Source organism: Sapajus apella, unplaced genomic scaffold, assembly GCF_009761245.1.
Source record: "Sapajus apella isolate SASKATOON/1434 unplaced genomic scaffold, GSC_monkey_1.0 scaffold153, whole genome shotgun sequence".
Classification (NCBI taxonomy): Eukaryota; Metazoa; Chordata; class Mammalia; order Primates; family Cebidae; genus Sapajus; species Sapajus apella.
In genome coordinates, this window is record NW_022437093.1 from 633,926 (window position 1) to 661,604 (window position 27,679).

Genomic DNA, 27,679 nt, shown 5'->3' on the forward strand with positions numbered 1-27,679 from the left:
ATGGACACCCTATCATCAAAATTGAAAGAGCTAGAGGAACAAGATCAAAAGAACTCAAAACCTAGCAGAAGACAGGAAATAACTAAGATCAGAGCAGAACTGAAGGAGACAGAGACACAAAAAACCCTTCAAAAAAATCAATACATCCAGGAGCTGGTGTTTTGAAAAGATCAACAAAATAGACCACTAGCCAGATTAATAGAAAAGAAAAGAGAGAATAATCAAATAGATGCAATAAAAAACGATAAAGGGGATATCACAGATTCCACAGAAATACAAACCATCATCGGAGATCATTACAAACAACTCTATGCACATAAACTAGTAAACCTGGAAGAAATGGATAAATTCCTAGACATCTGCATCCTCCCAAGCCTAAACAAGGAAGAAGTCGAAATCCTGAATAGACCAATAACAAGGGCAGAAGTTGAGGCAGTAATTAATAGCCTACCACCCCAAAAAAGCCCAGGTCCAGATGGGTTCACAGCCGAATTCTACCAGACATACAAAGAGGAGCTGGTACCATTCCTTCTGAAACTATTCCAAACAATACAAAAAGAGGGAATCCTTCCCAAGTCATTTTATGAGACCAACATCATCCTGATACCAAAACCCAGCAGAGACTCGGCAAGAAAAGAAAACTTCAGACAAATATCCATGATGAACACAGATGAAAAAATCTTCAATAAAATACTGGCAAATCGATTGTAACAGCACATCAAAAAGCTTATCCACCATGATCAAGTGGGCTTCATCCTGGGGATGCAAGGCTGGTTCAACATACACAAGTCTATAAACATTAATTCACCACATAAACAGAACCAAAGACAAAACCACCTGATTACCTGAATTGATGCAGAGAAGGCCTTTGACAAAATTCAACAGCGCTTTACGCTAAAAATCCTCAATAAACTAGGTATTCACAAAACATATCTCAAAATAATAAAAGCTATTTATGACAGACCAACAGCCAATATCATACTGAATGGGCAAAAACTGGAAGCATTCCCCTTGAAATCTGGCACTAGACAAAGATGCCCTCTCTCACCACTCATATTCAATATAGTACTGGAAGTTCTAACCAGGGCAATGAGGCAAGAAAAAGAAATAAAGGGTATTCAAATAGGAAAGGAGGAAGTCAAATTGTCTCTATTTGCAGACGACACGATTGTATATTTAGCAGACCCCACTGTCTCAGCCCAAAATCTCCTGAAACTGATAAGCAACTTCAGCAAAGTCTCAGGATACAAAATCAATGTGCAGAAATCACAAGCATTCCTATACACCAATAACAGACTTAAAGACAACCAAATCAAGAACGAACTGCCATTCACAATTGCTACAAAGAGAATAAAATACCTAGGAATACAACTAACAAGGAACATAAAGGACCTCTTCAAGGAGAACTATAAACCACTGCTCAACGAAATAAGAGAGGACACAAACAGATGGAGAAACATTCCATGCTCATGGTTAGGAAGAATCAATACCGTGAAAATGGCCATACTTCCCAAAGTAATTTACAGATTTGATGCTATCCCCATCAAGCTACCAATGACCTTCTTTACAGAAGTGGAAAAAACCACCTTAAACTTCATATGGAACCAAAAGAGAGCCCGCATAGCCAAGTCAATTCTAAGCAAAAAGAACAAAGCAGGAGGCATCACACTACCGGACTTCAAACTATACTACAAGGGTACAGTAATCAAAACAGCATGGTACTGGTACCAAAACAAAGATATACACCAACGGAACAGAACAGAGGCCTCAAAGGCAACACCACACATCTAAAACCACCTGATCTTTGACAAACCAGACAAAAACAAGCAATGGGGAAAGGATTCGCTGTTTAATAAATGGTGTTGGGAAAACTGGCTAGCCATGTGCAGAAAGGAGAAACTGGACCCCTCCTGACACCTTACACTAAAATTAACTCCAGATGGATTAAAGATTTAAACATAAGACCTAACACCATAAAAACCCTAGAAGAAAATCTAGGCAAAACCATTCAGGACATAGGTGTAGGCAAGGACTTCACGACCAAAACACCAAAAGCATTGGCAACAAAACCCAAAATAGACAAATGGAACCTAATCAATCTATACAGCTTCTGCACAGCAAAAGAAACAGTCATCAGAGTGAATCGGCAACCAACAGAATGGGAAAAAATTTTTGCAATCTACCCATCTGACAAAGGGCTGATATCCAGAATCTACAAACAACTAAAACAGATTTACAAGAAAAAAGCCCATTCAAAAGTAGGCGAAGGATATGAACAGATACTTTACAAAAGAAGACATACATGAGGCCAACAAACATATGAAAAAATGCTCATCATCACTGGTCATTAGAGAAATGTAAATCAAAACTACATTGAGATACCATCTCACGCCAGTTAGACTGGCGATCATTAAATAATCTGGAGACAACAGATGCTGCAGAGGATGTGGAGAAATAGGAACTTTTACGCTGTTGGTGGGAGAGTAAATTAGTTCAACCATTGTGGAAGACAGTGTAGCGATTCCTCAAGGACCTAGAAAGAGAAATTCCATTTGACCCAGCAATCCTATTACTGGGTATATATCCAAAGGATTATAAATTATTCTACTATAGGGACACATGCACATGAATGTTCACTGCAGCACTGTTTACAATAGCAAAGACCTGGAACCAACCCAAATGCCCATCGATGATAGACTGGACAGGGAAAATGTGGCACACACACACCATGGAATACTATGCAGCCATCAAAAACGATGAGTTTGTGTCCTTTGTAGGGACATGGATGAACCTGGAAACCATCATTCTCAGCAAACTGACACAAGAAGAGAAAATCAAATACCGCATGTTCTCACTCATAGGTGGGTGTTGAACAATGAGAACACATGGACACAGGAGGGGAGCATCACACACTGGGGTCTGTCGGGGGGAAATAGGGGAGGGACAGCAGGGGCCAGGGAGTTGGAGAGAGAGAGCATGGGGAGAAATGCCAGATGTAGGTGATAGGGAGGAAGGCAGCAAATCACACTGCCACGTGTGTACCTATGCAACAGTCTTGCATGTTCTTCACATGTACCCCAAAACCTAAAATGCAATAAAAAAATTAAAAAAAAAAACTAAAAATAGAACTAGCATATGATCCAGCAATCCCACCACTGGGTATATATCTAAAGTAAATAATATCAGTATATCAAAAAGACATCTGCACTCTCATGTTTACTACTATTCACAATAGCTGAGACATCAAGACATGGAATGAACCTAAGTGGCCATCAACAGGTGAGTGGATTAAAAAAGTTAATTATATACATTTACACACACACACACACACACACACACACACACACTGGAATACTGTCCAGTCATAAAAAAGAAGAAAATCCTGTCATTTATGACATCATGAATGAAACAGGAAGATATAATGTTTAAGTAAAATAAGCCAAGCACAGGAAGATAAATACAACATGATCTCACTCATGTGGAATCTAATAAAGCTGATTTCACAGAAGAGGAAAGTAGTATGGTGGTTATTAGGGGCTTGGGTGATTATGGGTTAGGGGGAATTTTTGGTCAAAGGTTATACAATCACAGTTAGAAGGAGTAAAAAATGTACAGAATGGGGAAATATACAGAAACAGAAACTAGACAAGTGACTGCCTGAGGATGGGGGTTGGAGGGGAGAGGATAGATGGATTGGTGAGAAATGGAGAACGACTACTAATGGTTATGGAGTTTCTTTATTAGATGATGAATGTTCTAAATATGATTATGGTGATGGTTGTAGAGCTCTGTGACCATACTAAAAACCATTGGATTGTATATTTAAAACGAGTGAATTATACAATATGTGAATTATATCTCAATAAAGACGCTGAAAAGAAAAAAAAGACAAAAAGCAAAAACAAACAAACAAAAGAATGTAATAAATGGTGGAATTGTGAAACCAAAAATCAGAGCTTGAAATGTGAAATGGGGGTGAAGGAATAGAGAGAGTCATCCCAGCAGGGAAGGCAGATGGTAACAACTGAGAAAGATGACAATAGAAAGACTGAGAGCGAACCTTGGGGAGTATTTATATTTGGATGAGCTCAACCTATTTTATAAGGCTAACATAATCCTTAATATCAAAACCTGACAACTGCAGAAACACAAAGGAGAATTTCAAGCAAATCTCACTCATAGATACGGATTCAAAAATCCTAAACAAAGTGTTAGAAAATCAGTTGATTTATTTAAAAATGTATCACAACCACACGTGGTTCTAGGAATACAAAATTAGGTTAACATTTGAAAAATTAATCAATGTAGTTTACACTATTGTCAAAATAAAGGAGAAAAACTATTTCATCACCTCAACAGATATTTTTAGAAGCATTTGAAAAAAAATTAATATACATTAATGGTTAAAAATACATAACAAACATAATAAACATTTTAAAAAACCTGATAAGGACATCTACAAACATCTATAGGAACATAATACTTAATGGTTAAATATTGAAAGCATTACTTTAAGAATCAGTTACAAGATAAAGATGACTGCTCCCATTAGTACAATTCAATGTGCCAGGGAATTAGCCAGTAAAATAACGGGGAAAAAAGTGTGGCCAGGTGCAGTGGCTTGTGCCCATAATCCCAGCACTTTGGGAGGCTGAGGCAGGCAGATTACTTGGGCCCAGGAGCTCAAGACCAGCCTGGGCAATATGTTAAAATTCTCTCTCTCAAAAAAAATACAAAAATTAGCTGAGGGTGGTGGCATGCACCTGTAGTCTCAGCTGCTCAGGTGGCTGAAGAGGGAGGATCACTTCAGCTGGAGTTTGAGGTGGAGGTTGCAGTGGGCCAAGATTGCAACTGCTATGTACAGCATAAATAGCTTTCAGTTATACATGATTTATTTAATAAGAGAATTTGCCACAGTGCTGAATACAAAATATACACAAATCTCTACATATTTCTATGCAACAGGTAAGAAGTACAATGAAAAAGACATAACACTGACAAATACATAAAAATATAAAGCATCTAGGAAAAAAAAATCTTAGGATATACCAGACCTTTATGAAAAAATTAGAACATGTTATTGAAAGATATTAAGAAGCGCTAAATGAAACAAACATAAAAATATATTCCTGAACTTAAAGTATAATAAGAAAAACCCTAAAATATGTTATTTTAGGTTTATTTTAGGTTTAAAATCCAGGAATAATATATTCCTGGATTATATATATTAATAATCCTGGATTATATATATTATTCCTGGATTAGAAGAGTTCATATTGGAAACAGTTGTAAATTCATCACTCATTGATCTATGGATTCAATGCAATTCTAATAAAAATCTCAAAAAGGGTTCTTCATGAATTTGGCAAATTGATTTTTTTTTTTTTTTTTTTTTTTTTTTTTTTTTTTTTTTTTTTTTTTTGAGACGGAGTTTCACTCATGTTACCCAGGCTGGAGTGCAATGGTGCGATCTCAGCTCACCGAAACCTCCGCCTCCTGGGTTCAGGCAATTCTCCTCCCTCAGCCTCCTGAGTAGCTGGGATTACAGGCACGCACCACCATGCCCAGCTAATTTTTTGTATTTTTAGTAGAGATGGGGTTTCACCGTGTTGACCAGGATGGTCTCGATCTCTTGACCTCGTGATCCACCCGCCTCGGCCTCCCAAAGTGCTGGGATTACAGGCTTGAGCCACCGCGCCCAGCCGGCAAATTGATTCTTAAATTTATTTGGGAGAAGAAAGGGTATAGAATAGCCAAGAATCCTCAAGATGATAATCAAGATAGGGGACTTTGTTTACCAAGTATCAAGACTTACAGCAGTTGTAATTAAGACAGTACATTATTGTTACAAGGAGAGATTGATTTGCCAATGGAATGAACAAAAGCTTAGAAAAAGACCTAGACATTTATGGAAACTTGCTTTTGGCAGCAATACACTGTATATGAACACGGTAATGGAATTAGTTGTTTGTATAGAAAAATACAAATTTGTACTCTTGTACCAATTCTTCGTGATTTAAGAACTTCAGTGACAAAGCAAAGTTTCACAAAAATATCAAATATAAAGGAAAAAATAAAAAATCTGACTACCTTAAAAGTAACACTTAATAAAGATTTCCCTCAGATCTGTAAGGAAAAGACAAATCACAATAGGAAATGAGCAAAAACTTGAACAGGCATTTCACAAAAGAGGAAACCTAAATGGCTAATGAACATGTGAAAAGACTATTCAATTTCATCAGTAATCAAAAAAACACAAATTAAAATTGTAATGAGATAAACTTTCCTATCGTCTAGATTGGCAAAACGAAGCCTGACAATATCAAACATGAGAAAGATCTACAGCAAATGGAACATTCTACAGTATATTGCTAGTGGCAACATAAATTGATATAGTTTCATAAAAGATGAAATTATTTTATAAACTTGAAAGAGGCACATTTCCAATAACCTGACAATTTCACTTCTAGATAAACATTCTGGGTCATGCATGACTAAGGACAAAAGAATAATCACAGCAGCACTATTTGCAAGAGCAAAAATCTGGAAACATCTCAACTTTCCATCAACAAAATAATGAATAAATAAATTCTGCTATATTCTTACAGTAGAATACAATATGGCAATAAAAACAAGCAGGCTAAAATTCAACACATGAATGTATCTCAGGTACACAACACTAAGCACAAAATAAATCTGCATATGTATGCTTTCAGTTATATGAAATTTAAAACATAAGATCCAAATAATAAATTATTTAGGGATACAAATGTGGCAAAATCATGAAAGAAAGAATTGGAATGATAATCACAAAATTCAGATGACCTCTGAGGGTAAAGTATAAACAGAAATGGGAAGAAATAAAAAAAAGGACTTGAGAGTATTATACAGGTCATTTTTGTTATAAGGTAAGACAGCTAGGTATTTGCTATATTCTTACTGTTTAAACCATATAAATATTAATAAGTATTCTTTTTAAAATGTTTTATTGTGGTAAAATATACACAACATAAAATTTATTATTTTAGCCATTTTTAAGTGTACAATTTGGGGGCACTAAGTATATTCACAATGTTGTACAAACATCAACATTATCCATTTCTAGAACTTTTTATCATCCCCAACTGAAATTCTGTATCCTTTAAACAGTAGCTTCCCATTTCCACATCCCACCAACTTCCCCCACCACTGCAGCTTCACTCAGTATTCTCTATGCTACTTTTTGTCTCTATGATTTACCTATTCTTATATTCCATTTATATGAGTGGAATAATATGTATCATACAATCCTTTTGTGCCTGGCTTATCTCACTTAGCATAACATTTTCAAAGCTCATCTATGTTGTAGCATACATTAGAATTTCATTCCTTTTTAAGGTGAATATTTCAATGCAAGTATATATCACATTTTGTTTATCCAGTCATCTGTCCATGTACATTGTATGATTTCCACTTTTTGGCTGTTGTGAAAATGCCACTATGAACATCAATGTACAAATACCTGTCCAAATCCTTGCCTTCAATCCTTTCAGATATATACTTAGAAGAGAAATTGCTAGATCATATGGCAATTCTATGTTTAACTTTTCAAAGAACTGTCATACTCTTTTCCACAGCAGCTGCACCATTTACATTCCCAGCAGTAACGTATGAGAGTTCCAATTTCTCCACATCCTTGCCAACACTTGTTATGTTACACTTTCTTTTCATGATAGTCATCCTAATGGGTATGAAGTAGTATTTTATTGTGGTTTTGGTTTGCATTTCCCTAATGACTAATGATGTCGAGTATCTTTTCATGTGTCTACTGGCCATTTGTGTATCTTCTTTGGAGAAATGTCTATGTAAGTCCTTTTCCCATATTTGAATTGGTTTGTTGTTGTAGTGGTTCTTTATATATTTTGGATTTTAATCCCTTATCAGATACATGATTTCCAATATCTGTGAGTTGTCTTTTTGCTCCTTTTTTCTTTTCTTTTTGAGACAGAGTCTTGCTCTGTCACCCAGGCTGGAGTACAGTGGTGTGATCTCAGTTCACTGCAACCTCTGCTTCCCGGCTTCAAGTGATTCTCCAGCCTCCTGAGTAGGTGGGATTACAGGCTTGGCCACATGCCTAGCTGACTTTTGTATTTTTAGTGGAGATGGGGTATCACCATGTTGGTTAGGCTGGTCTTGAACTTCTTAGCTCAGGTGATCCGCCTGCCTCAGCTTCCCAAAGTTCTGGGATTACAAGTGTGAGCCACTGCACCTGGCCTTTTTGCTCTCTTGTGATGCACAAACGTTTTAAATTTATATCAAGTCCAATATATTATTTTCTTTTGTTGCCTGTGCTTTTGGTTCATATCCAAGGAATCAATACCAAATCCAATGTCCAAAGAAGATTTCCTCATATGTTCTCCTATCTTCTTCCTCTTCTATATCCAATCCACAAATACAGTATATCTTTCTATTTAAGTGCTAAAATTTCTTCTGCAATGTTTTGTAGTTTTCAATGTACACGAGTTTTTGTTTTGTTTTTTTGCCTCCTTGGTTACATTTCTAAGAGTGTTATAGTTTTTAACTATTATGTTTAAGTCTTTAATCCATTTTAATTTTTGTATATGGTAGATGGTAAATGACCAACTTCATTCTTTTGCAGGTCAATATTCAATTTTCCCAGTACTAATTGCTGAAAAGACTGTCCATGCCACATGGTCTTAGGACCCCTGTCAAAAACCATTTGACCATAAATGCAAGAGTTTATTTCCGGTCTCTTTATTTTTGTTTATTTTTGAGAGAGAGTCTCGCTCAGTTGCCCAGGCTGGAGTGCACTGGCTCAATCTTGGCTCACTGCAACCTCTGCCTCCCAGGTTCAAGTGATTCTTCTGCCTCAGCCTCCCGAGTAGCTGGGATTACAGACACCTGTTACCCAACCTGGCTACTTTTTGTATTTTTAGTGGGGACAGGGTTTCACCATGTTGGCCAGGCTGGTCTCAAACCTCCTGAACTCAAGTGATCTGCCTGCCCCGGCCTCCCAAAATGCTGGGATTACAGGTATGAGCCATTGCATCTGGCCCCCTATTTCTGGTCTCTTTACACTGCTTTACCGTAGCTTTGTAATAAGTTTTGAAATCATGAAATGTGAGTCCTCAAATTTTGTTCTTTTTCAAGATTGTTTTGGCTGTTTGGGGTCCTTTAATATTCCATATGGCTTTTAGGATGAATCTTCCTTTTTTCTTTTTTTTAAATAGAGAGAGTCTCGCTAGGTTTTCCAGGCTGGACTTGCACTCCTGGCTCAAATGATCCTCCTGCCTCAGCCTCCCGAGGAGCTGGGACTACAAGCTCATGCAACCATTCCTAGCTGGATATTTCTACTTCTGCAAAGACCATTGTTGAGATTGTGATAGAGATTGCTTTGAATCTATAGATGGCTTTGGGAAATATTGTTATGTTAACAATATTAAGTCTTCCAATCCACGAACACAGGATATCTTTCCATTTAAGTCTTAAAATTTCTTCTGCAATGTTTTGTAGTTTTCAATGCACAATTTTTTTTTGCCTCCTTGGTTAAATTTATTCCTATTTTATTCTTTGTGACGCCACTGTAATAAAACTGTTTCCTTATTTTTCTTTTTGAATTTTTCATCTTTGGTACATAGAAATACAACTTGCTTTAGTGTTGATTTTGTATCCTGCAACTTTCCTGTAAAAATACTTTTTATTTACTCAATATTTATTTAAAATGAATGAATCCACACATTGATGTGCATTTATGTAAGTTAGAGATACACTGCAATCATGGCATTAACATCTTCCACAACTCCTAAACATATAAATATTTTTATTTGATAATCTACAGAAGGAAGCTAAATGTGGGAAAAATATTTACTTTTATTCTTTAATCATCCTCATTTTCCTTTGTCTTCTCAAATTCTGCCATTTGTTGACCAATCTTCCCACACCTCTTCCTTGAAACATGTGTCTCCCTTGGCTTTGGTAACATTGCATTGCCCCAATTTTTCTCCAATTTATCTGACTACTACTTTTTTTGGTGTCCACCGGCTCATTCTTCTCCTACTTCCAATTCCCTGCTCTTTGAGTGTGCTCTAAGATTTTGTGCTCAGTCCTCTGTTTTCTTCTCTTTGCATTTGCCTTCTTTAGATTCTTCCTTTCACAAAACTTCATCTATTTCCATTTTAATGACTCCCCTTAACAAGTATACAATAGGCAGTGAGCATATGAAGAGCTGCAGAACCTCTACACTAATGAAAGGAATGCATAAGCTGCAGAACCTCTACACTAATGAAAGGAATGCATATTAAAATGAGACAACTTTATAACCATCAGATTTACTAAAATCAGAAAGTTAGATGACACAGGTCTACAATCACATATATGAAACTCCGAAGATGTTTCAAAACACATAATGTCTCATATTTTAACAGGTATAGACACTGTATATGGCATAGGGAACAGTATCCTGTAACCAAGTATATTAACATTTCTACAATAAAATGTATCAACATTCATATTTAGTATGATAAAGACTATAAGCAGCCTCATCTTAGTTCAGGTAAAATTTTACAGCCAAATGGATTTGATGTAAATTTATATTTTAAAAAACTTAAGGTTTTCAGAGTTTTTGGATTTTAGAAGTGGGCTAGCTAGTGTTAAAGAAGCTTTACATACTGCAGATGAGAATGTGAATTACAGCAACTATTCTGAATAATAATCTGGAAGTACTTCATGAAGTTAAATAATGGTATGCTCCATGATTCAGTAATTCCAGTCCTAGGCATGAACTCTAGAAAAGGTTTGTACAAATGGTAGAGGAGATGGAGGTAACCTAAGTGTTCACAAGCAAAATGTAAAGAATATTTACATCATCAGAAGCAATAAATCTGGTGTTCATGTAGATTTTAAAAAGCAGAAAAAGATCTGTATTAACATGCCACTTAAATTAAAATCACATACATACACAAAAAACATCATATAATATTCAAAGATTTATATAAATGTAATAGCATGGCTGCAATTGACTGGGATTGAGGATAAAGGGAAAAGTAACAAACTGAAAGGAGCTTTACACAGACCAATCTGTATATACAGAGGAGTGTTACCAATTCAACTCTCCTCACTTACATATACCGAGGAGTATTATTAAATCAACTATCTTCACCTGGGGCCCAGAGGGAGCGAGGAAAAAACATAATCACTTTTGTCTACCTATGTATAAATATAAACCCATACATTCATATGTGCAATGTCATAGATGATGGAACACATTCATTCCCCATTTATGCTCTAGTCCTAAATACTTAACTGGGGTTGGCATATACTATAATTTTAGGGTCTGAAGAGAAATCTAGCCATAAATTACTTTTAATTAAAATTATTTTTATTACCACCTATGTTCCTTCCTCTTCTTTATTCTACATAAAGCTGCTGGAGACTATGACACTGTCATCATCTGGTTGTCAGGTAGAAAAGGAATACCCAGAAATGACATTTATCTTTTGGACAGAAGCCCAATTTCCATTTTATCCTCTCATAGAGTATAAACATATAGCTTTACACTATTTGTAAATTATCATCTCTGACTAGAAAATGCACACAGACTTATTTGTCCAAAGTAATTCCATTATTAAAGGAAATGCAATTTTTTAGCGTTTTGTAAATACCAATGGTATCGAATAATGTTCAATATCTGAATCATTATACAACTCGATAACCATAAAAACTGAGAAGTTCCAAAACTATATTCCTCCCCTACTCTTCTTATCTCCATACCTAACTATAAGAAAAGCATTAGAACACTGTCCCAAAGAGTAATCACAATACTTTAATACTTTCTAGTCCAAAATGCATTAGTAGGAAATACTACTCTAGAAAGATCACTCAAAATTTTGAATATGATGAAAGATTTCCTGAGCTAGAAATATCCTATATGATTTTCATAGCAAGAGGTGTTGAATCATAACAATACATATAAATGATGATGGCCTGTCTCCTGATCATATGGACCAGCAGTCCATATCTGGTTCTGATGAAATGTTTACCTAGAGTCTATTAGAGATAATAAACCACATAATGTCCCATCAGCATTGCCTTTATCAGAGTGGTTTTAGTATCTGCTGCAAACTGCTAATTGGGTTGAAGATTATTTAGATATATTTCTAGTACTAAGTAGTCAACTAGGATCTTCAGGAAAAAAAAGGTATTAGAAAATCCACAAGGAAAAAATGAAATGGAAAATTACTTTGCTTTAATACTTCCAAGTTTCAAGTTCTTTTTATGCCCAAGCTTGCCATAAAAATGTATTAGTCTAAGGTTTCAAATCATAAGCAAAGAAACACCATTTTTCTATTTTGCAGAAGGTAAAAAAACAGGGATGTCTTATTGACAAGAAGAAAAAGTCTAAAGGGGCTCGGAAAACTAACTGATACATGGTTTCCACAAATAGACCCAGAACAACTCAAATCATAACTCTTTTTTCCACTTAATCTAATCTCATCTTTCTTTCATAAAACTCTCAACTATACCAGCAAGGAATGAATTACTTCTGTTGGTAGATAATGTACATGAATTTACAGAAAGAAGTGGACGGATTTTTTTTTTTTTAACCCACTCCTTATTCTGATAAGAAGTGCTTAAGCAGGGAGGAATACCTTTCATTTTGTTTACCCTTAAGTTTCTCTCTCCAGTATCATTAAAAAGACAAGGAAAGTTTTATATATACATCTCAACAATTCAAAAGCAGAATTTTTGAAAACCTTAAGCGTGTGTAATTATTTTTAAAAGGTAAAAAGAAAAAAAAAGGACACAAAATTATCAATATAAAAACCAACTCACCAATGATGCCACTATCTCTGCTTTCAAGGGTAGAAGTTGGACTAGTAACAGCCCCATAGCTGCAATCCTTGGCAGTTGCATTTGTACTGATGGGTGGGAGTGTAGAGCAGGGGCTACTGGCTGGTGGAGAGGCAGTGCTGCTAGTCAGGGTGGAACAGGGACTTATCCGCTGGGTGATTGCTGAGGTCTGAAAAATTGGAATCATGAATAAGTAAGATAACCTGACCGGCTGTTAAAGTATATTTTAAGATAAAATAAATGCTTTGATGGAAGAAAAAAACTACATGCATAGCTCTTGCATCTATTAGGTGCTATTTGTTTTTGCTTCTCGGATAAGGACTTTGGGGTCTACAAATTAATGTGAAACTTGATGAATTTAACATTAACAGAGACTGTTGCCAATTTTTCTGCCTATTAAATTTCCAGTGACAAGTGCCCTATCATTGCCATTCATTAACAGGATAGAGAATGTTTTTTTTTTTTTTTTTTTTTTTCATTAAATCAAGTTTTCCTTGTTATTTGGAAGTTTTCCTTGCAATCAATAAAACTTTTTGGAAGACCTGGAAGTTTGCATTGTTAATAGTTTTCCTTCCTTCCTTACCTCCTTCCCTTCCTCTTTCTCTCTCTTTTTCCTTCCTTTTTTTTCTTTTTGAGATGGAGTTTCACTCTTGTTGTGCAGGCTGGAGTGCAATGGTACAATCCTGGCTCACTGCAACCTCCGCCTCCCAGGTTCAAGCAATTCTTCTGTATTAGCCTCCTAAGCAGCTGGGATTACAGGCATGTGCCACCACAGTTAACTAGTTTTGTATTTTTAGTAGAGAGGGATTTCACCATGTTGCTCAGGCTGGTCTTGAACTCCCGACCTCAGGCCATCCACCCGCCTTGACCTCCCAAATTGCTGGAATTATAGGTGTGAGCCACCGTGCCCAGCCAATAATTTTCTTTAGATGGAGGGGAAAAAAAAATCCCTACAGCTGGGAAGAAATAAAGTTCTTAAAGCAAAGAAGTGCCTTTTTGATACACAGGCAGCTGTCCAGAGACGATAAATGAATGCATGGAAAAAATGCCTTATTCTAAAAGTTTGTCCAATAAAATAGAATACTATTATTTAATACAAACCTAAATAACTTCTCTGTAACAGCATTACAGCCTGAGATCGCTTTGTATCCTGTCCTGAATGATTCTTACCCTTGAAGTTATTTGTTTCAATATGTAACACTGAAGTTTTAATGTGAAGGAATGAGTAATTACTTAAAAGGTTGGTGGTAATATATTCTTAGTTTACCTAATTGAATGACAATTCACTTTTCTTCAACTCTTTCTACACAAATAAATTACTACAATAGTGAATAAAAGTATATTTTTTTCAAACACATTATATCTTTTTTTTTTTTTTGAGACAGAGTCTCATTCTGTTGCTCAAGCTGAAGTGCAGTGGAATGATCTCGGCTCACTGCAACCTCTGCAGCCCAGGTTCAAGTGATTCTCCTGCCTCAGCCTCCCGAGTAGCTGGGATTATAGGCACCTGCCACAGTGTCCGGCTAATTTTTGTAGTTTTAGTAGAGATGGAGTTTCACCATCTTGGCCAGTCTGGTCTTGAACTCCTGACCTCGTGTTCCACCCACCTCGGCCTCCTAAAGTGCTGGAATTACAGGTGTTGAGTCACCACGCCTGGCCTACGTTTTATCCTTTTTAAAATTATTACATGATCAGCAGCAAAATTACTGGAAGACGTACTAATGATAAATTTAACATCTTTAAATGTTATATTTAAAAGAAGCCTTTCAACTTCTTTATATATGGAGTCTATTCATAGCCTTTCTGCTAAAATTTAATAACTGGGGAATATGTTGATAACTAGCTATGTGAATATTAAGGCTTTTCAACTCATCCTAAGATGATTTCTAGATGCAGTCAATTGTATTATCTGTGCTGAATCTAGGTTTTGATTTTGTATCATCTGTGTTAAATCTAGGTTTTGATTTTAATTTAAATACTATAACCAGGTTACAAAAGATACATTTGACTCAACCAAGAACAGATGACATTTTAATTACCCTCCAACCAAATAAATCTTTTCAATCATATCAATAATATTAGAATCTGATTTTTCTTAACAACAGAGTAAGCTTTCAAATTTATCCAAATTTCTCTTCCACTATATGTTATCTTTCCAGAGAAGGGGAGAGTTTCAATTTGTTCATAATCTCTATTTTTATAATATGATGCTGGTCTCCCAGAGAAATGATTCTTTTTTTTTTTAACCCTTAATTTTTTTTTCCCCTTACAGAGCAATGATTCTTAACTAGGCACACAGTAATATCACTTGTGCCGTATAAAAAAACAAACATGCAAGCTCTCTCACAAAATTGACAGACACTGAGCCCCATCCAGATTTACTGAATTGGAATCCTTCAGGTTAGAAATTCGGCAAACAATTTTTAACCTCCCACTCCCAGTTTGAGACGCATATGGGCAGATGAAATGAACTGTACTCAGGTCTTTTACATTAGATATAGCTATAGTCACCCCATATTGGAAAAGTTTTTGGCCCGATGTGGTAGCATATGTCTGTAATCCCAGCACTTTGGGAGGCTTGAGGCAGGTGGACTTCTTAAGGCCAAGAGTTTGAGACCGGGCTGGCCAACATGGCAAAACTCCATCTCTATTAAAAATACAAAAATTAGCTGGGTGTGGTGGTGTATGCCTGCAGTCCTAGCTACTCAGGAGGCTGGGGCATGAGAGTCATTTGAACCCAGGAGGCAGAGGTTGCAGTGAGCCAAGGTCATACACTGCACTTTTGCCTGGGCAACAGAGTGAAACTGTCTCAAAAAAAAAAGGAAAGTTTTAATATGGTATGAATCTATTACTTTTATAACAACTCATTTCTGTTCTTAGACAAGATTCTCATCCTGTTCTTTGTTAAAGAAAACTGTATTAATGCATACTATAGACAATGTGGAGGTTAAGCCCAAACAGTACTTATTTTTACTCTAAGTTGTTTTCTGCAAAATAAAGCACATATCACAAAATGTATACTTTAAAAGCTTTAACTGTAAAAGCAAAGCTTAAATATCAAGCCATTTAGAAAACAGAAAATTGTTCATGGCTTATGACTTAAAAGGCAGGCCTAATGTTTATTTAAGGAGACTAGTTCATGAGCTAGAGAAAGACATTATCTATTCTCCATGCTGCAGGCTAAAATGAACATCTGTTTAAGCTACTGCACTTCCTAAACCTTTCAGTGTTTTTCTCATTGTCCTTAATGTTCTCCAGAAGGATCCTAAGAAAGCTCCCAGTCTGGATCTCTTAAAGGTCCTACAAATACACATAGCAAGAAGCTAAAGAGGAAATTCCTAAGATCCATTCAAACACCTTGGAAACTGCTGAAAGAATAAAGGGGTCAGGTAAATATCACTTCCATGCTTTGTTTTTTTACAAAAAAATGATACATGCTGACTTGCATTAGATTCTGTCATTACTAGTACTATTTTGAGAATATCATCACTACATCATCTTCTTAAACATGGCAGTTTATCTTTGTTAATATACTGCTTAGCTCAGAAGAAAGTCACCAAATTAACATGACCTCCTACTTCTTGATAATCTTCCTGAGATCAGAAATCAATTTAGCCACTTTCTTGTGTGGTTCCAAGATAGTTCCAGGGTATATTATATTGCAAGAAGGCTATCATTTAGCTTCATTATTAATATTTTACATTTGTTTAAAGCTTAACAATTTTTTTATATATTATCTCATTTACTCCTTATCAACCTGGTATGAGAGGCATATCACTTAAGAAATGTGAAAATGAAACCGACAAAAGTATGAAAGTTATGATATAATTTTCCCCAAATTGCACAGTTCCTGCATATATTTATGTACTAACTATGTTGCATATTATTTTATACTTTTTATTTCTATGGCATTTTACAGCTTACAAAGTATTTTCATATTCATGATTTAACTTGAACTTTTCAACAGCCCTGTCAGGTGTTATTATATCATATTACACTGGAACAGTATGGTGTGGCTGTTAAGAACATAGGTTATAAAAGCAGAGTGTCTGGATATGAATACCATTCCATCACTTTCTGGCAGTATGTTTCCAACTCTTATTTGAAAATTGGAATATAAATGAACTCTACCACACTGGATTGTGAAGAAGCGTAAACAAAATGGTGCAAGTAGAACAATTAGTACAATGATTGGTACACAGCAGGTATTTAATAATTGTCAGTTATTATTACCTATGAAAAATATAAAGCTCCGACAGGTTAGGTGACATGTCCAAATTTACAAAATGGTAGGTGGCAGAGTTGGAACTAGAACACAAATTTTCTCCCTCGTGGTTCAATGGCTTTTTTATTATACCATATTGCTTTAATTATATTAAAACAATGATACTGCTCATTTATTTAAGATTATGTTATCCAGTAATGTACAAGTAAGGTATACTCCATAGGCTTGTGACTTTATGTAGAAATCACTGTGACATGCAGACTCTCAAGAGCAACAAGTATACATTTTATCATCTAAGGAAATGTAGTCGTGTAGAAATGATAGTGTCCTTGAAAAATATTCAGGTTGTAAGATATAAGACATCATGTTACCTGGTCATTATTAGAACAGTCACATTTTAACTTGACATGAATATCCAGATATGAAAAGTAAAACAGATGTTTTACTGATCCCAATTTTTAAAAATTCCTCAATACAGAGCCCAGCATATTGACATAGTTACATTATAAATTGATTTTAAAAATCATCAGCTCTGCCATCACGAAACATACACTCGTCATGAGGTAAAACAACCTCGCAACTAAACACGCAATGTAATAACAGTTAATGGTAAGAGTTATGGAAAAATAAAGTAGAAGGATAAGGGGATATAGGGATGGGCAGGTGCAATTATTACAAGAGGAATTAACTGAGACCTCTCCAATGAGGTAACTTTTAAGCAGAACACTGAATAAGTGAGAAAGTGAGTTATGCAGGAAGAACATTCCAGTACAAATGAATATAATTGATGTGTCTGGCGAAAGACAAGGAAGCCAATGTGGCTGGAGAGCAGTGCATGAAAGGGAGAGGGGTAGGAAGTGATGTAGGAGAGGTAGCAAGTGGCTAGATCAGGTGCGGTCTTCCAGGGCATGGTAAAGATTTTAGATTTTACTCTAAGTATGATGGGAATACAGTAGAAGATTATAAGTGAAGTGACAGAATTGGATTCACATTTTACAATGATCACTCTGGCTACTGTGTGAACAGACTACAGGAGTGCAAGAGTGGAAGCAGAGACCTGTCAGGCGGCCATTTATTCATATAATAATACCTATTAAGCACCTAGTAATGACAATAATGTTCTAGGGGCAGAGGATACGGCAATGGGTAGAACAGGCAAAAATGCCAGCCTTTTAGCCTTACCTTCTAGTGCCTATTGCAGTAGCAGAGTCAAAAGATGACAGTAGCTTGGACTTGGGTATGGCAGTGGGAACAGTGAGAAGGGATCAGATTGGGTACAACAGAGTCTTTGATTTGCTGAAAGAGTGAATATGGGTCTGAGGGAAGTCAAACGGCTCCAGTGCTTTTGTCCTAACCAAGTAGGTGATACCATTTATTCATATGGGAAACACTGCAGAAGGAACCAGTTCTAAGGAGAAAAGCAAGGGTTCTGTTTTTGACATGTTAAGTTTGGGATACATTTTAAACATTAGGTAGAAAATATAATGTAGAAAGCTAAATATACAAATTTCAAGTAAAGGGGAAAAGGCAGGGCTAGAGATAATTAGGGAGTTAAGATAGTATTTAAATAAATAAGAATGAAGAGGAATCAGTAAGATTAGAGTCACCGAGTACCTTAATTTTACAAAAATTCCCCGGGTAATGACAGTGTGCAGCTAGCAAAACCAATAACCTAAAGAGTGAGGCTTGAGGAGACAGCCTTGAAACAGCTGAACATATCCACATGATACATAAATATATTCAAATAATCCTTGTATATTTCACTGTGACAAATGTAATATATGATATAGAATCTTCACTAATATTAATAAAAATATGCAATTTAAAATTTGTCACCTTCTGAATAAAACGCTTCGCTATCAGATATTCATGTTGAAGATTAAGACCATATAAATGAATCTGACTCTAGTACTTTCTTTTGCTACATTTAAACTGAAAAATTGAAAATAGCAACAACAAAAAAGAGAAAACTATAAAATATTTTTTAAATTGCTGATTTTTTTTCGCTTTCTGAGATGGATACTTAGAAAAATCCCCAAATACTTAAATATTGAGTGATATACTTCTAAATAGCCTCTGAGTCCCAGAGGAAATCACAAAAAAATTAGAAAATATTTTAAACTGAAATAATAAAAACTAAGTATAACAAAACTTGTAGGATGTAGCCAAAGATGTGCTTAAAAAGAAATAGTAGTTTTAAATTTGTATTTTAGAAAAGTAGAAAATCTGAATTAATGATCCAAGTAATCTTTTAGATACCACTTTCTAAATCAACATTTTGTAACTGATAAATTCTACTGTGGTCACAGTAGCTGGAATCTTTGGAAATTTGTCAAGACCTGCTCTACGGCTCAGCATATCATCGAATTGGTAAATAATCCACATCCACTTGAAAAGAATATACATTCTGCAAATTTGGGGTGCAGTGCTTATATATCTGTCAGTTTTGTTGGCTTGCTCATTCATTCATTCATTAAATCAATCAAAACCTAAAAGTGGATGATTCATAAACTGAAGAAATAATTGTGATTATGGAAAATTAAGTTGTATTCTAGGCCTTAAAAAGCATTCAACAATTGGGATTATTTCTGGCATAATAAGCTGATTCACACCATGTTTCACAAAGGTGATCAGCTTACCTGATTTTCATCCTGTACTTCCATGCTGTATTGGTCACCTGGCTGAACTTCTGTGACTTTCTCTCCAAGGAGGAAACCCAGACGAGTCATGAGTGTGTTTGCTGCCTCATCTACAGATGGAGGGGGGCCAAGTTCTTGTTCGGCATCACCTGTAACAAGAAGGCATTGAAGAACATGAATCTTTCAAAATAAAATGGTTTAGTTCTGTAACTATTTGTACATTCACTTTGATCATTTCTTTAGTTTTCACATTTTAACTCAAAAATTACAAGGTTATGAGGTTTTCCTTGAACTACTCACTTTCAATATAAATTTGTTTCCAAATAAGAAATTTATAAGAATCAAATAAAATTGAGCCAGGGAACTCAAAATGATTATAAATGTGTGGCAGAAAAAATTTTTATCTAAAATGAGTATCTGTTTATGTTGACTTACTGTCCACACGTATTCAGGATTTGTTTTAAATTCAGAGCATTTAATCTCACCTTGTAACAATCCACAGTAGCACAGATTTTAAAGGACAATACAAAAATCTTTTTATGGGGTCAGATATATCCTTTTAGCATTATTAACTGTAATGTCATATGGTTTGTTGCCAAAACACAACAGCATCACAAAACACAATCGTATCCCATTGTTTAGGATATTTAGTATTACACAGTAAACCACTCCAAATGCAAAGAAAGGTATGGTCTGCATTGTTATTATTCAATTTAACATGTATATTAACTTCTCTAATAAAGTCACGAGCTGGGATAGGGTATATGTGTACTTTTGCATATTAGTACTGAACTCAAGTGTTCCATCTGTGGAAAATCTCTATAGAACTCTCACTGAATCTATGTCAAAGTAGAAAAACAAGGCTCTATTCTTCCTCTCCTATTATCCTCCCAGAGGCAACATAAATAGATTTCTTTGCCACAGAAGAAGTAAAAAAATCAGTAGGGTTATTTTTATACTATAAACATTTAGATACTTAATTTTGTCTCAAGAATAATTTAAAGCTTCTTATTCTTTGATAAAATGAAAAGGTAAAACTGCTCACTTCAAATTAATAAATAACACTTTCCTCCCTCTTAAAGGTTAAACTAACTAATCTTTTGCAAATTTTTCTCATCATAGATTCCAGGCCTCTGGGGCTCTGTTTCACTGTCTCCTATAGAGTTATTCTGATAATTAATAAATGTTGTCTATATACATGGTTAATAACAGATATGAGAATGTATATAACACGGAGTTAGTCATTGACTTTGAAAACTTTACAATCAATATGAAAAATAAGAGTATATATTTAACATATACTTATATAATGCTTATTATGTATAAGTCACTAACATAAACACTTCACATATATTAGCTTACTTAACTTTAATAACTTTAGATACCACTTTCTAAGGTAGAAATTATTACCCTCATTTTACAGATGAAAAAATGGAGGCACAAAGAAATTAAATTATTTGCTCAAAGTCACACAACCACTAAATGGCAGAGCCAGGATTACAACTTCAGCTCCCTGACTCCAGAATCTATGCTCCCAATTAGCAAGACACAGTGTCTTCCTCAATGGAAAGAAATGTTACAAATGGTGAGGATGTCTAAATAAGACATAACTTATTAACAGGCATACTGCTTATAGTATGTTAATCTCAATAATCCTAACAAAGCATGTTGTAAACATTAAGTAAGGTAATCAAACAAAGGTTCTTAAGAGATAACTACAACCCTTTCTACGTTACTACTTTCAGTACTTCCAACTACTAATGCAGAAAGAAGTTCAAAAATTCTTCTGTGGGTGGCTATATTAGATACTGCTACCACACCAGGTCCTTTTCATTTGGTTTGACTGGTATTTTTACACCTTGCTAAATCTTTTTCTCTTCCTATTTACTTACCTCATCTCAAAATATCATTTGAGGATGACATTAATATGACATTATTTGTCATGCACTTTACAATGAAAGAAATCCGATACCAGGTTATGGTATGAAAAACCTGTCTTTGGCAATTACATTTGTTTTGAACTTTTCTTATTTGTTGATCTTGAGTAAAATTTTACACATTATGAAAAGCCTAGTAGATGAATCAGTGGAGGATTCTCAAGTAACAGACAGGGACCTAATTGTGAATCCATCCATCTTAAGTCTTAGAATACCAGTGGCTGCCTCTGTCTCCTCTTCCTTAAAGTATTCCAGGATTCCTGGTGGAAGAAAGTAGAAACAGTAGAGGCACCTCCTTTCTAGTTTCTAGATTACAGACTTCCCTGTCAGTACCTTCTTCCCGAGTTCATTTTCATTTCCTATTTTAAAATAAATTAAAAATAGTTCCTTCTGAAAACAAAAAAGGGTGGGGCTAGGTGCAGTGGCTCATGTTTGAAATCCCAGCACTTTGGGAGGCCAAGGCAGCCAAGGCAGGTTGATCACTTGAGCTCTGGAGTTCAAGACCAGCCTGGGCAACATGATGAAACCCCAACTCTACAAAAAATACAAAAATTAGCCAGGTGTGGTGGCATGCACCTGTGGTCCTGGCTACTTAGGAGGCTGAGGTGGTGGAATTGCTTGAACCCAGGAGGCTGAGGCGGCAGTCAGCTGTGATTGTGTCACTGCACTCCAGTCAGGGCAACAGAGCAAGATCCTGTCTCAAAAATTAAAAAATATATAAATATATATATTTTAAAAGGTTAGAATGTAGGACCAGATAAACAGCTTCTCACTTGTAGGAATTTATTAGTTTGGAGCAAAAGTAATTGAGGTTTTTCCGTTATGGCACCATTAAAGGTAATGGCAAAAACCACAATTACTTTTGTACTAACATAATAGTGTATTCAAATAGTGCATATTGAAATATGGTCAAAAAAATTCCTCCCTCCAAACCATTTCCTTTAAAATATACTTAAAATGTCAACAGGTCACACATTTTCATTTTTTCCTACTTAGTGTACATTGATTCTGTATTCTTCCCTAAATACTACCATTTTTCTTCCCTTTTTGCTTCATTTCTATTTCTGACTTGCAAGTAACTGTTATGATAAAACCTCTCTGCCTGCAAAATGAAGACTTAACCAGCAGAATAAAGTCTGGTCAGTGGAATAAAGATAGCCTTTCTCCCCCCAATTACAATTAACAATACGGCCATTTGAAGATCACTAAAAGGGAAGGTTTTTTATGGAAATAGTGGTAGCTTAAGAGAGATAAATCCATGCATAATCATCAGGGTTACTGGGTTCTTAATTTTTAAGAACAGAGACAATGATTTAAAAAAAATTTAAGAAAATTATTTGACATATTTTAAAGATTGTCTGGTCTTTGGAGGCAATACACATTTTAGAATGAGTTTCATCCATATTGTGTGTACCAAGTCTTTTTGGTTTTTTTTGGGAGGGGATTATGGTTTTCCATATTCATGGTTTTTGCGATATCAATACTCCCCAAATCAATCTACCAATTTAATGCAATCCTTATCAAAATTCCAGTTGCTTGCTTACTTGTTACCTTTCCTTCCCTTAATCTTGCAGAAATTGACCAGCTGATAATAAAAATTATATGGAAATATAAGGAGCCCAGAATTAATAAAACAACCTTTAAAAAAACAGAGTTGGAAGACTCACATTTCCTATTTTCAAAATTTATTAGGATGCAACAGTAATCAAGGCAGTATGGTACTGGTATCCAACTAGACCAATGAAATAAACAGTCCAGAAATATACTCTTAGAATATGGTCAGTTGATTAATTTTTTTTGGGGGGGACAGGGTCTCGCTCTGTTGCCTGGGCTGCAAACCCAGGAGGTGGAGGTTGCAGTGAGCCGAGATCGTGCCATTGCACTGCAGCCTGAGCGACAGAGCGAGACTCAGTCTTAATATTAATAATAATAATACATACATACTAAATGATTTCATTTATATAACGTTCAGAAACTGGTAAAACAAATGATGATGACAGAACAGTCGGTGTATGTTTGTAGAGGAAGGATAATGATGCAGAGGACGCATGAAGGAAGCTTCTGAACTGCTGAAAACATTCAATATCTTGATTTGAGATGTGTTCACTGCATAAATTTTCATAGCAAGGCATAATTATTATTTGGATTCCTTTCTGTATTTATTTATATTTTAATTTTTGCAAAATTACTGAAAATGTATTAAGGACTTAGGACATTGACCTTAAGAATGAAACAATATTCTCAACAATACTTGTTTATGCTTTTTTTACTCTAAGAAATAAGTCTAAAATTATGAAAAAAATAACACTATATATTTAAGCTATTTATTTAAATACTATTTAAGTTGTTCAGATGAGGGATACTAATTAAATATAAGGAAACTTACTACTCTAAATGCTTAGATTTTTTCATTTAAAGCTCCTGTCTTAATAAAGACATAATTTTAGAAATCAAGAGATTTCAAGGAAATTATATACGAAATATATTATGGTTTAAATAGATCTTCAACCAGTAAAAGCTTTTATGTATTTCTTCCCACTTAGGAAAGAAAAAGAATGTACCAAACACATTTGCTTTTTTTTTTTTCTTTGATGGAGTCTTGCTTTGTTGCCCAGGGTGGAGTGCAGTGGTGCGATCTCAGCTCACTGCAACCTCCGCCTCCAGGGTTCAAGCAATTCTCCTGCCTCAGCTTCTGGAGTAGCTGGGATTACAGGTGTGCACTACCATGCCTGGCTAATTTTTGTATTTTTAGTAGAGATGGGGTGTCACCATGCTGGCCAGGCTTGTCTTGAACTCCTGAAATCGTGATCTGCTCACCTTGGCCTCCTACAGTGTTGGGATTAGGCGTGAGCCACCGAGCTTGGCCAGCATTCCTTTTTTTAAAAAAAACAAATGACAAAGACCCAGTTTACCAGATTTACTTAAATTTTTTAAAACATTTTATATATTTAGGGAGTACAAGTGCAGATTTCTCACATGCTATGACACAGCGCTGGAGTCTGGGCTGTTAGTGGACCCTTGAATATTGAGTGTGCAATATACTCAGTAGGTAAATGTTCGACCCTCTCAAATTTTACTTTTAAAATTTCAGCTTAACATTAAACAATTGTCAAAACTAAGTTGCTAGCATTCACCCACAACTAGAAAACATCCTTAATTTATATTAAACCATATATGTATTATCATGAATGCATTAATATACTACTAAATACAGAAAAAAAGTCAAGGTTCAATTAAGAGTATATTTAATAATGAAATCAAACGTACATACACAGATTTACAATTTTAAAGTTTAAAAAAAAGGTCCTATTATGTGATGTCAACAATAAATTCAAAAGTTTAAGACAAACAGGGACTCCAGTGAGCTGTTTATAAATACTCTAGATTAGGTACAATTATAATGACAGTCGAGTTCATCTGAAATCTGCAAAGAAATGTTCTTTAATCCTCCACGGTCCTTGTTAAACATTTCTGTTCAAATGTGTGTGCTGAATTACTTGCTATGCAAGTGTAGCAGCTTCTCCTCATCACTTATTGGTAAGGACTTTGACTCTTTCTTGACCCTTCTCAACAATTCTCTTTGTAGTGATTTCCTGCCATCAACAATTTTAGGTAGAAGTTGATACAAATTTGGCGTTGTCCATGGCACTACCACCAAATGATGTGGAAGGAAATGAAGTGAGGCCTCCATGACCTCATGACTGAATGAAGCAAATCTTGTATCAAAAGAAGAAAATCCACTTCCAAAAGATGGAAATCCACTCAAGGTGGAGAAAAACGACTGTTCCTCGTCTTCTGCTTCTTCAGGAACCCCTCTGATTCTCGAAAAATGTCCTCAAATGAATTTTCATAGAAATTGAATAAAAATGGGTTCCTTCTACCAAAAAACTCCCTAAAGACATCATCTGGGTTACAAGAATGTGAAAACAAACTAAAATGGACTGTCAAAATGAGTTCCAACTCCTCCTCCACCATTCAATTTCTTTGCCATATTTGTCATAGATGTCCCATTTTTTAGCATCTGATAATATCTCATCTGCTTCAGCTACTTGTCTGGGGCTGTACCTGCTAAATATGGTCCTTGGAGGTTCAACCATTCCTAGAGGCAATATTATTACCAGATAAGGCAGAATTTAAGGTGGTACGAGGTGTCAAGTGAAATTTCTGTTTTCCTGGAATTGGCAAGTAGGGCCCATAGGGAAATGAACAAAAGGCCTTGAAGACTCTGCATTTTTAATACAGACCTCTGGGGCTGCCTTTCTTCCTGCTGGCTTGTTGAGATGTTCCATTTCAGTAGAAATGGCGATACAATTTTCTCCCTTTCTCATTTCGTTCACGGTTTTCAACATGCCCAGAAAAAAGTTCATGTCTGTGCTTATAGGCCCCAAAGTTGAGATTGTAGACAGTAGTCTGTACCATTCAAGTTCATCTAGCTTCCACTATGCCAACTGAACCTACAGTGAGCTACTTTAGAGTGAGGACCAACAGCAGAGGACAGAAGCCCCACCAACATCAACCCTGGGTAAATTCAGGTTATTATCAGAAGACCATTAAAGACATGTACCACTAACAAACCATGGGCAGTTTATATAAACAGTGTCTTTATTTATTTTCCCTCCTCTCTACTGAGAAGAGTAAGCAGAAAGAAGAGGCAGCTCTGTGACAGTGTAAATTTAGTAGAAACATACATGTCCCTCTAATTCAGAACTAAATGAAATCACTATGCCTACTCTTTTCTTTTCTTTTCTTTTTTGAGACGAAGTCTCACTCTGTTGCCCAGGCTAGAGTACAAGGGCACATCTTGGCTCACTGCAACCTCTGGTCCCAGGTTCAAGTGATCCTCCTGCCTCAGCCACCCTACTAGCTGGGACTACAGGCACCTGCCACCAAGGCTGGCTAATTTTTGTATATTTAGTAGAGACAGGGTTTCACCATGTTGGCCAGGCGGGTCTCGAACTCCTGATCTCAGGTGATTCACCCGCCTCAGCCTCCCAAAGGGCTGGCATTACAGGTGTGAGCCACTGTGCCAGGTCCTTGCCTACTTTTTTTCTACTACTATATTCTCAGTGCCTAACACATAGGAGGCATTCAAAAAACATTTCCTGAAAGCATGAAGTAAGTACTTTTTAGATAAGGACACAACCAGATTTGAATATAAAAAAGGTTCTTCTGGTAACAAGTGAGGGTAATGGATTGGAGGAGGATGAGGCAAAAAGACTAGAAATTTTCTCAGCTTCCTGATAACACAAACATATAAACCTACCTATACATCATTCCTCCTTTTAAATAGCGGTACAGTTTAAATAGTGATACTTCCCCTGAACCCATCAACTCTATCGTCCGTCCCTCCTTTTAAGAGCAATATTGTCCCTTTTCCTATCTAAAATGAATCTTTCCAATTACATTCTGGATCTTACTGTAGCCTGCCTTCAGGGAAACTTGATATAGAAGATTATTCTTTCTCCAATTCATACTCATGCTTTCAGATGAGGTTTTCCCATTGGGTGTTAAACATATTAAATACTCTTCCAACAAAACACAAACAAATTTACTTGACTACTCTTCTCATATCAGTTATCAACTTAAAGTGGAGCAATGCCATTAAGGATAGAGGGAAGCCAATATTTTTGTTTCTTGGGTTTATCTTTAAAAAGGGTCTCACTTTGTCACCCAGGCTGGAGTTCAGTGGCATGATCAGCCTCAAACTCCCAGGTGGGCCCAAGCAATCTTCCCACTTCAGCCTCTTGAGTAGCTGGTACCACAGGCGTGAGCCACCAAACTCAGCTTTTTTTTTTTTTTTTTAAAGAGATGGAGTCTCCCTATGTTGCCCAGGCTGGTCTTGAATTCCTGAGCTCAAGTGACCCTCTCCCACTGACCTCCCAGAGTGCTGAGGTTACAGGTATGAGCCACCACGCTCAGCCTGCAAGAAATATTTTGTAAATTAAAGGAAGTGCTAGGAAGAGCACAGAGACGAAACAATTACACTTATTTTGGAAGAGTGGAGGGAGGAAAGAAATGGAAGAGGATTC

The 27,679-nt window shown here is 35.9% G+C and overlaps 1 protein-coding gene and 1 pseudogene across 9 annotated transcripts in view; both read right to left on the bottom strand.

Moving 5' to 3' along the window:
* Positions 1 to 27,679, bottom strand: part of TANC2 (tetratricopeptide repeat, ankyrin repeat and coiled-coil containing 2) — a 435,131-nt gene that overhangs the window by 181,057 nt on the left and 226,395 nt on the right. For all 9 annotated transcript variants that reach the window (XM_032266054.1, XM_032266053.1, XM_032266051.1 and 6 more), the window contains 2 exons: positions 19,714 to 19,862; positions 12,832 to 13,018 (listed from right to left, as the gene is read on the bottom strand). In XM_032266054.1, the coding sequence (XP_032121945.1) occupies positions 12,832 to 13,018; positions 19,714 to 19,862 (336 nt within the window). The remainder of the gene's footprint in view (positions 1 to 12,831; positions 13,019 to 19,713; positions 19,863 to 27,679) is intronic.
* LOC116541676 lies at positions 24,539 to 25,747 on the bottom strand (annotated as a pseudogene).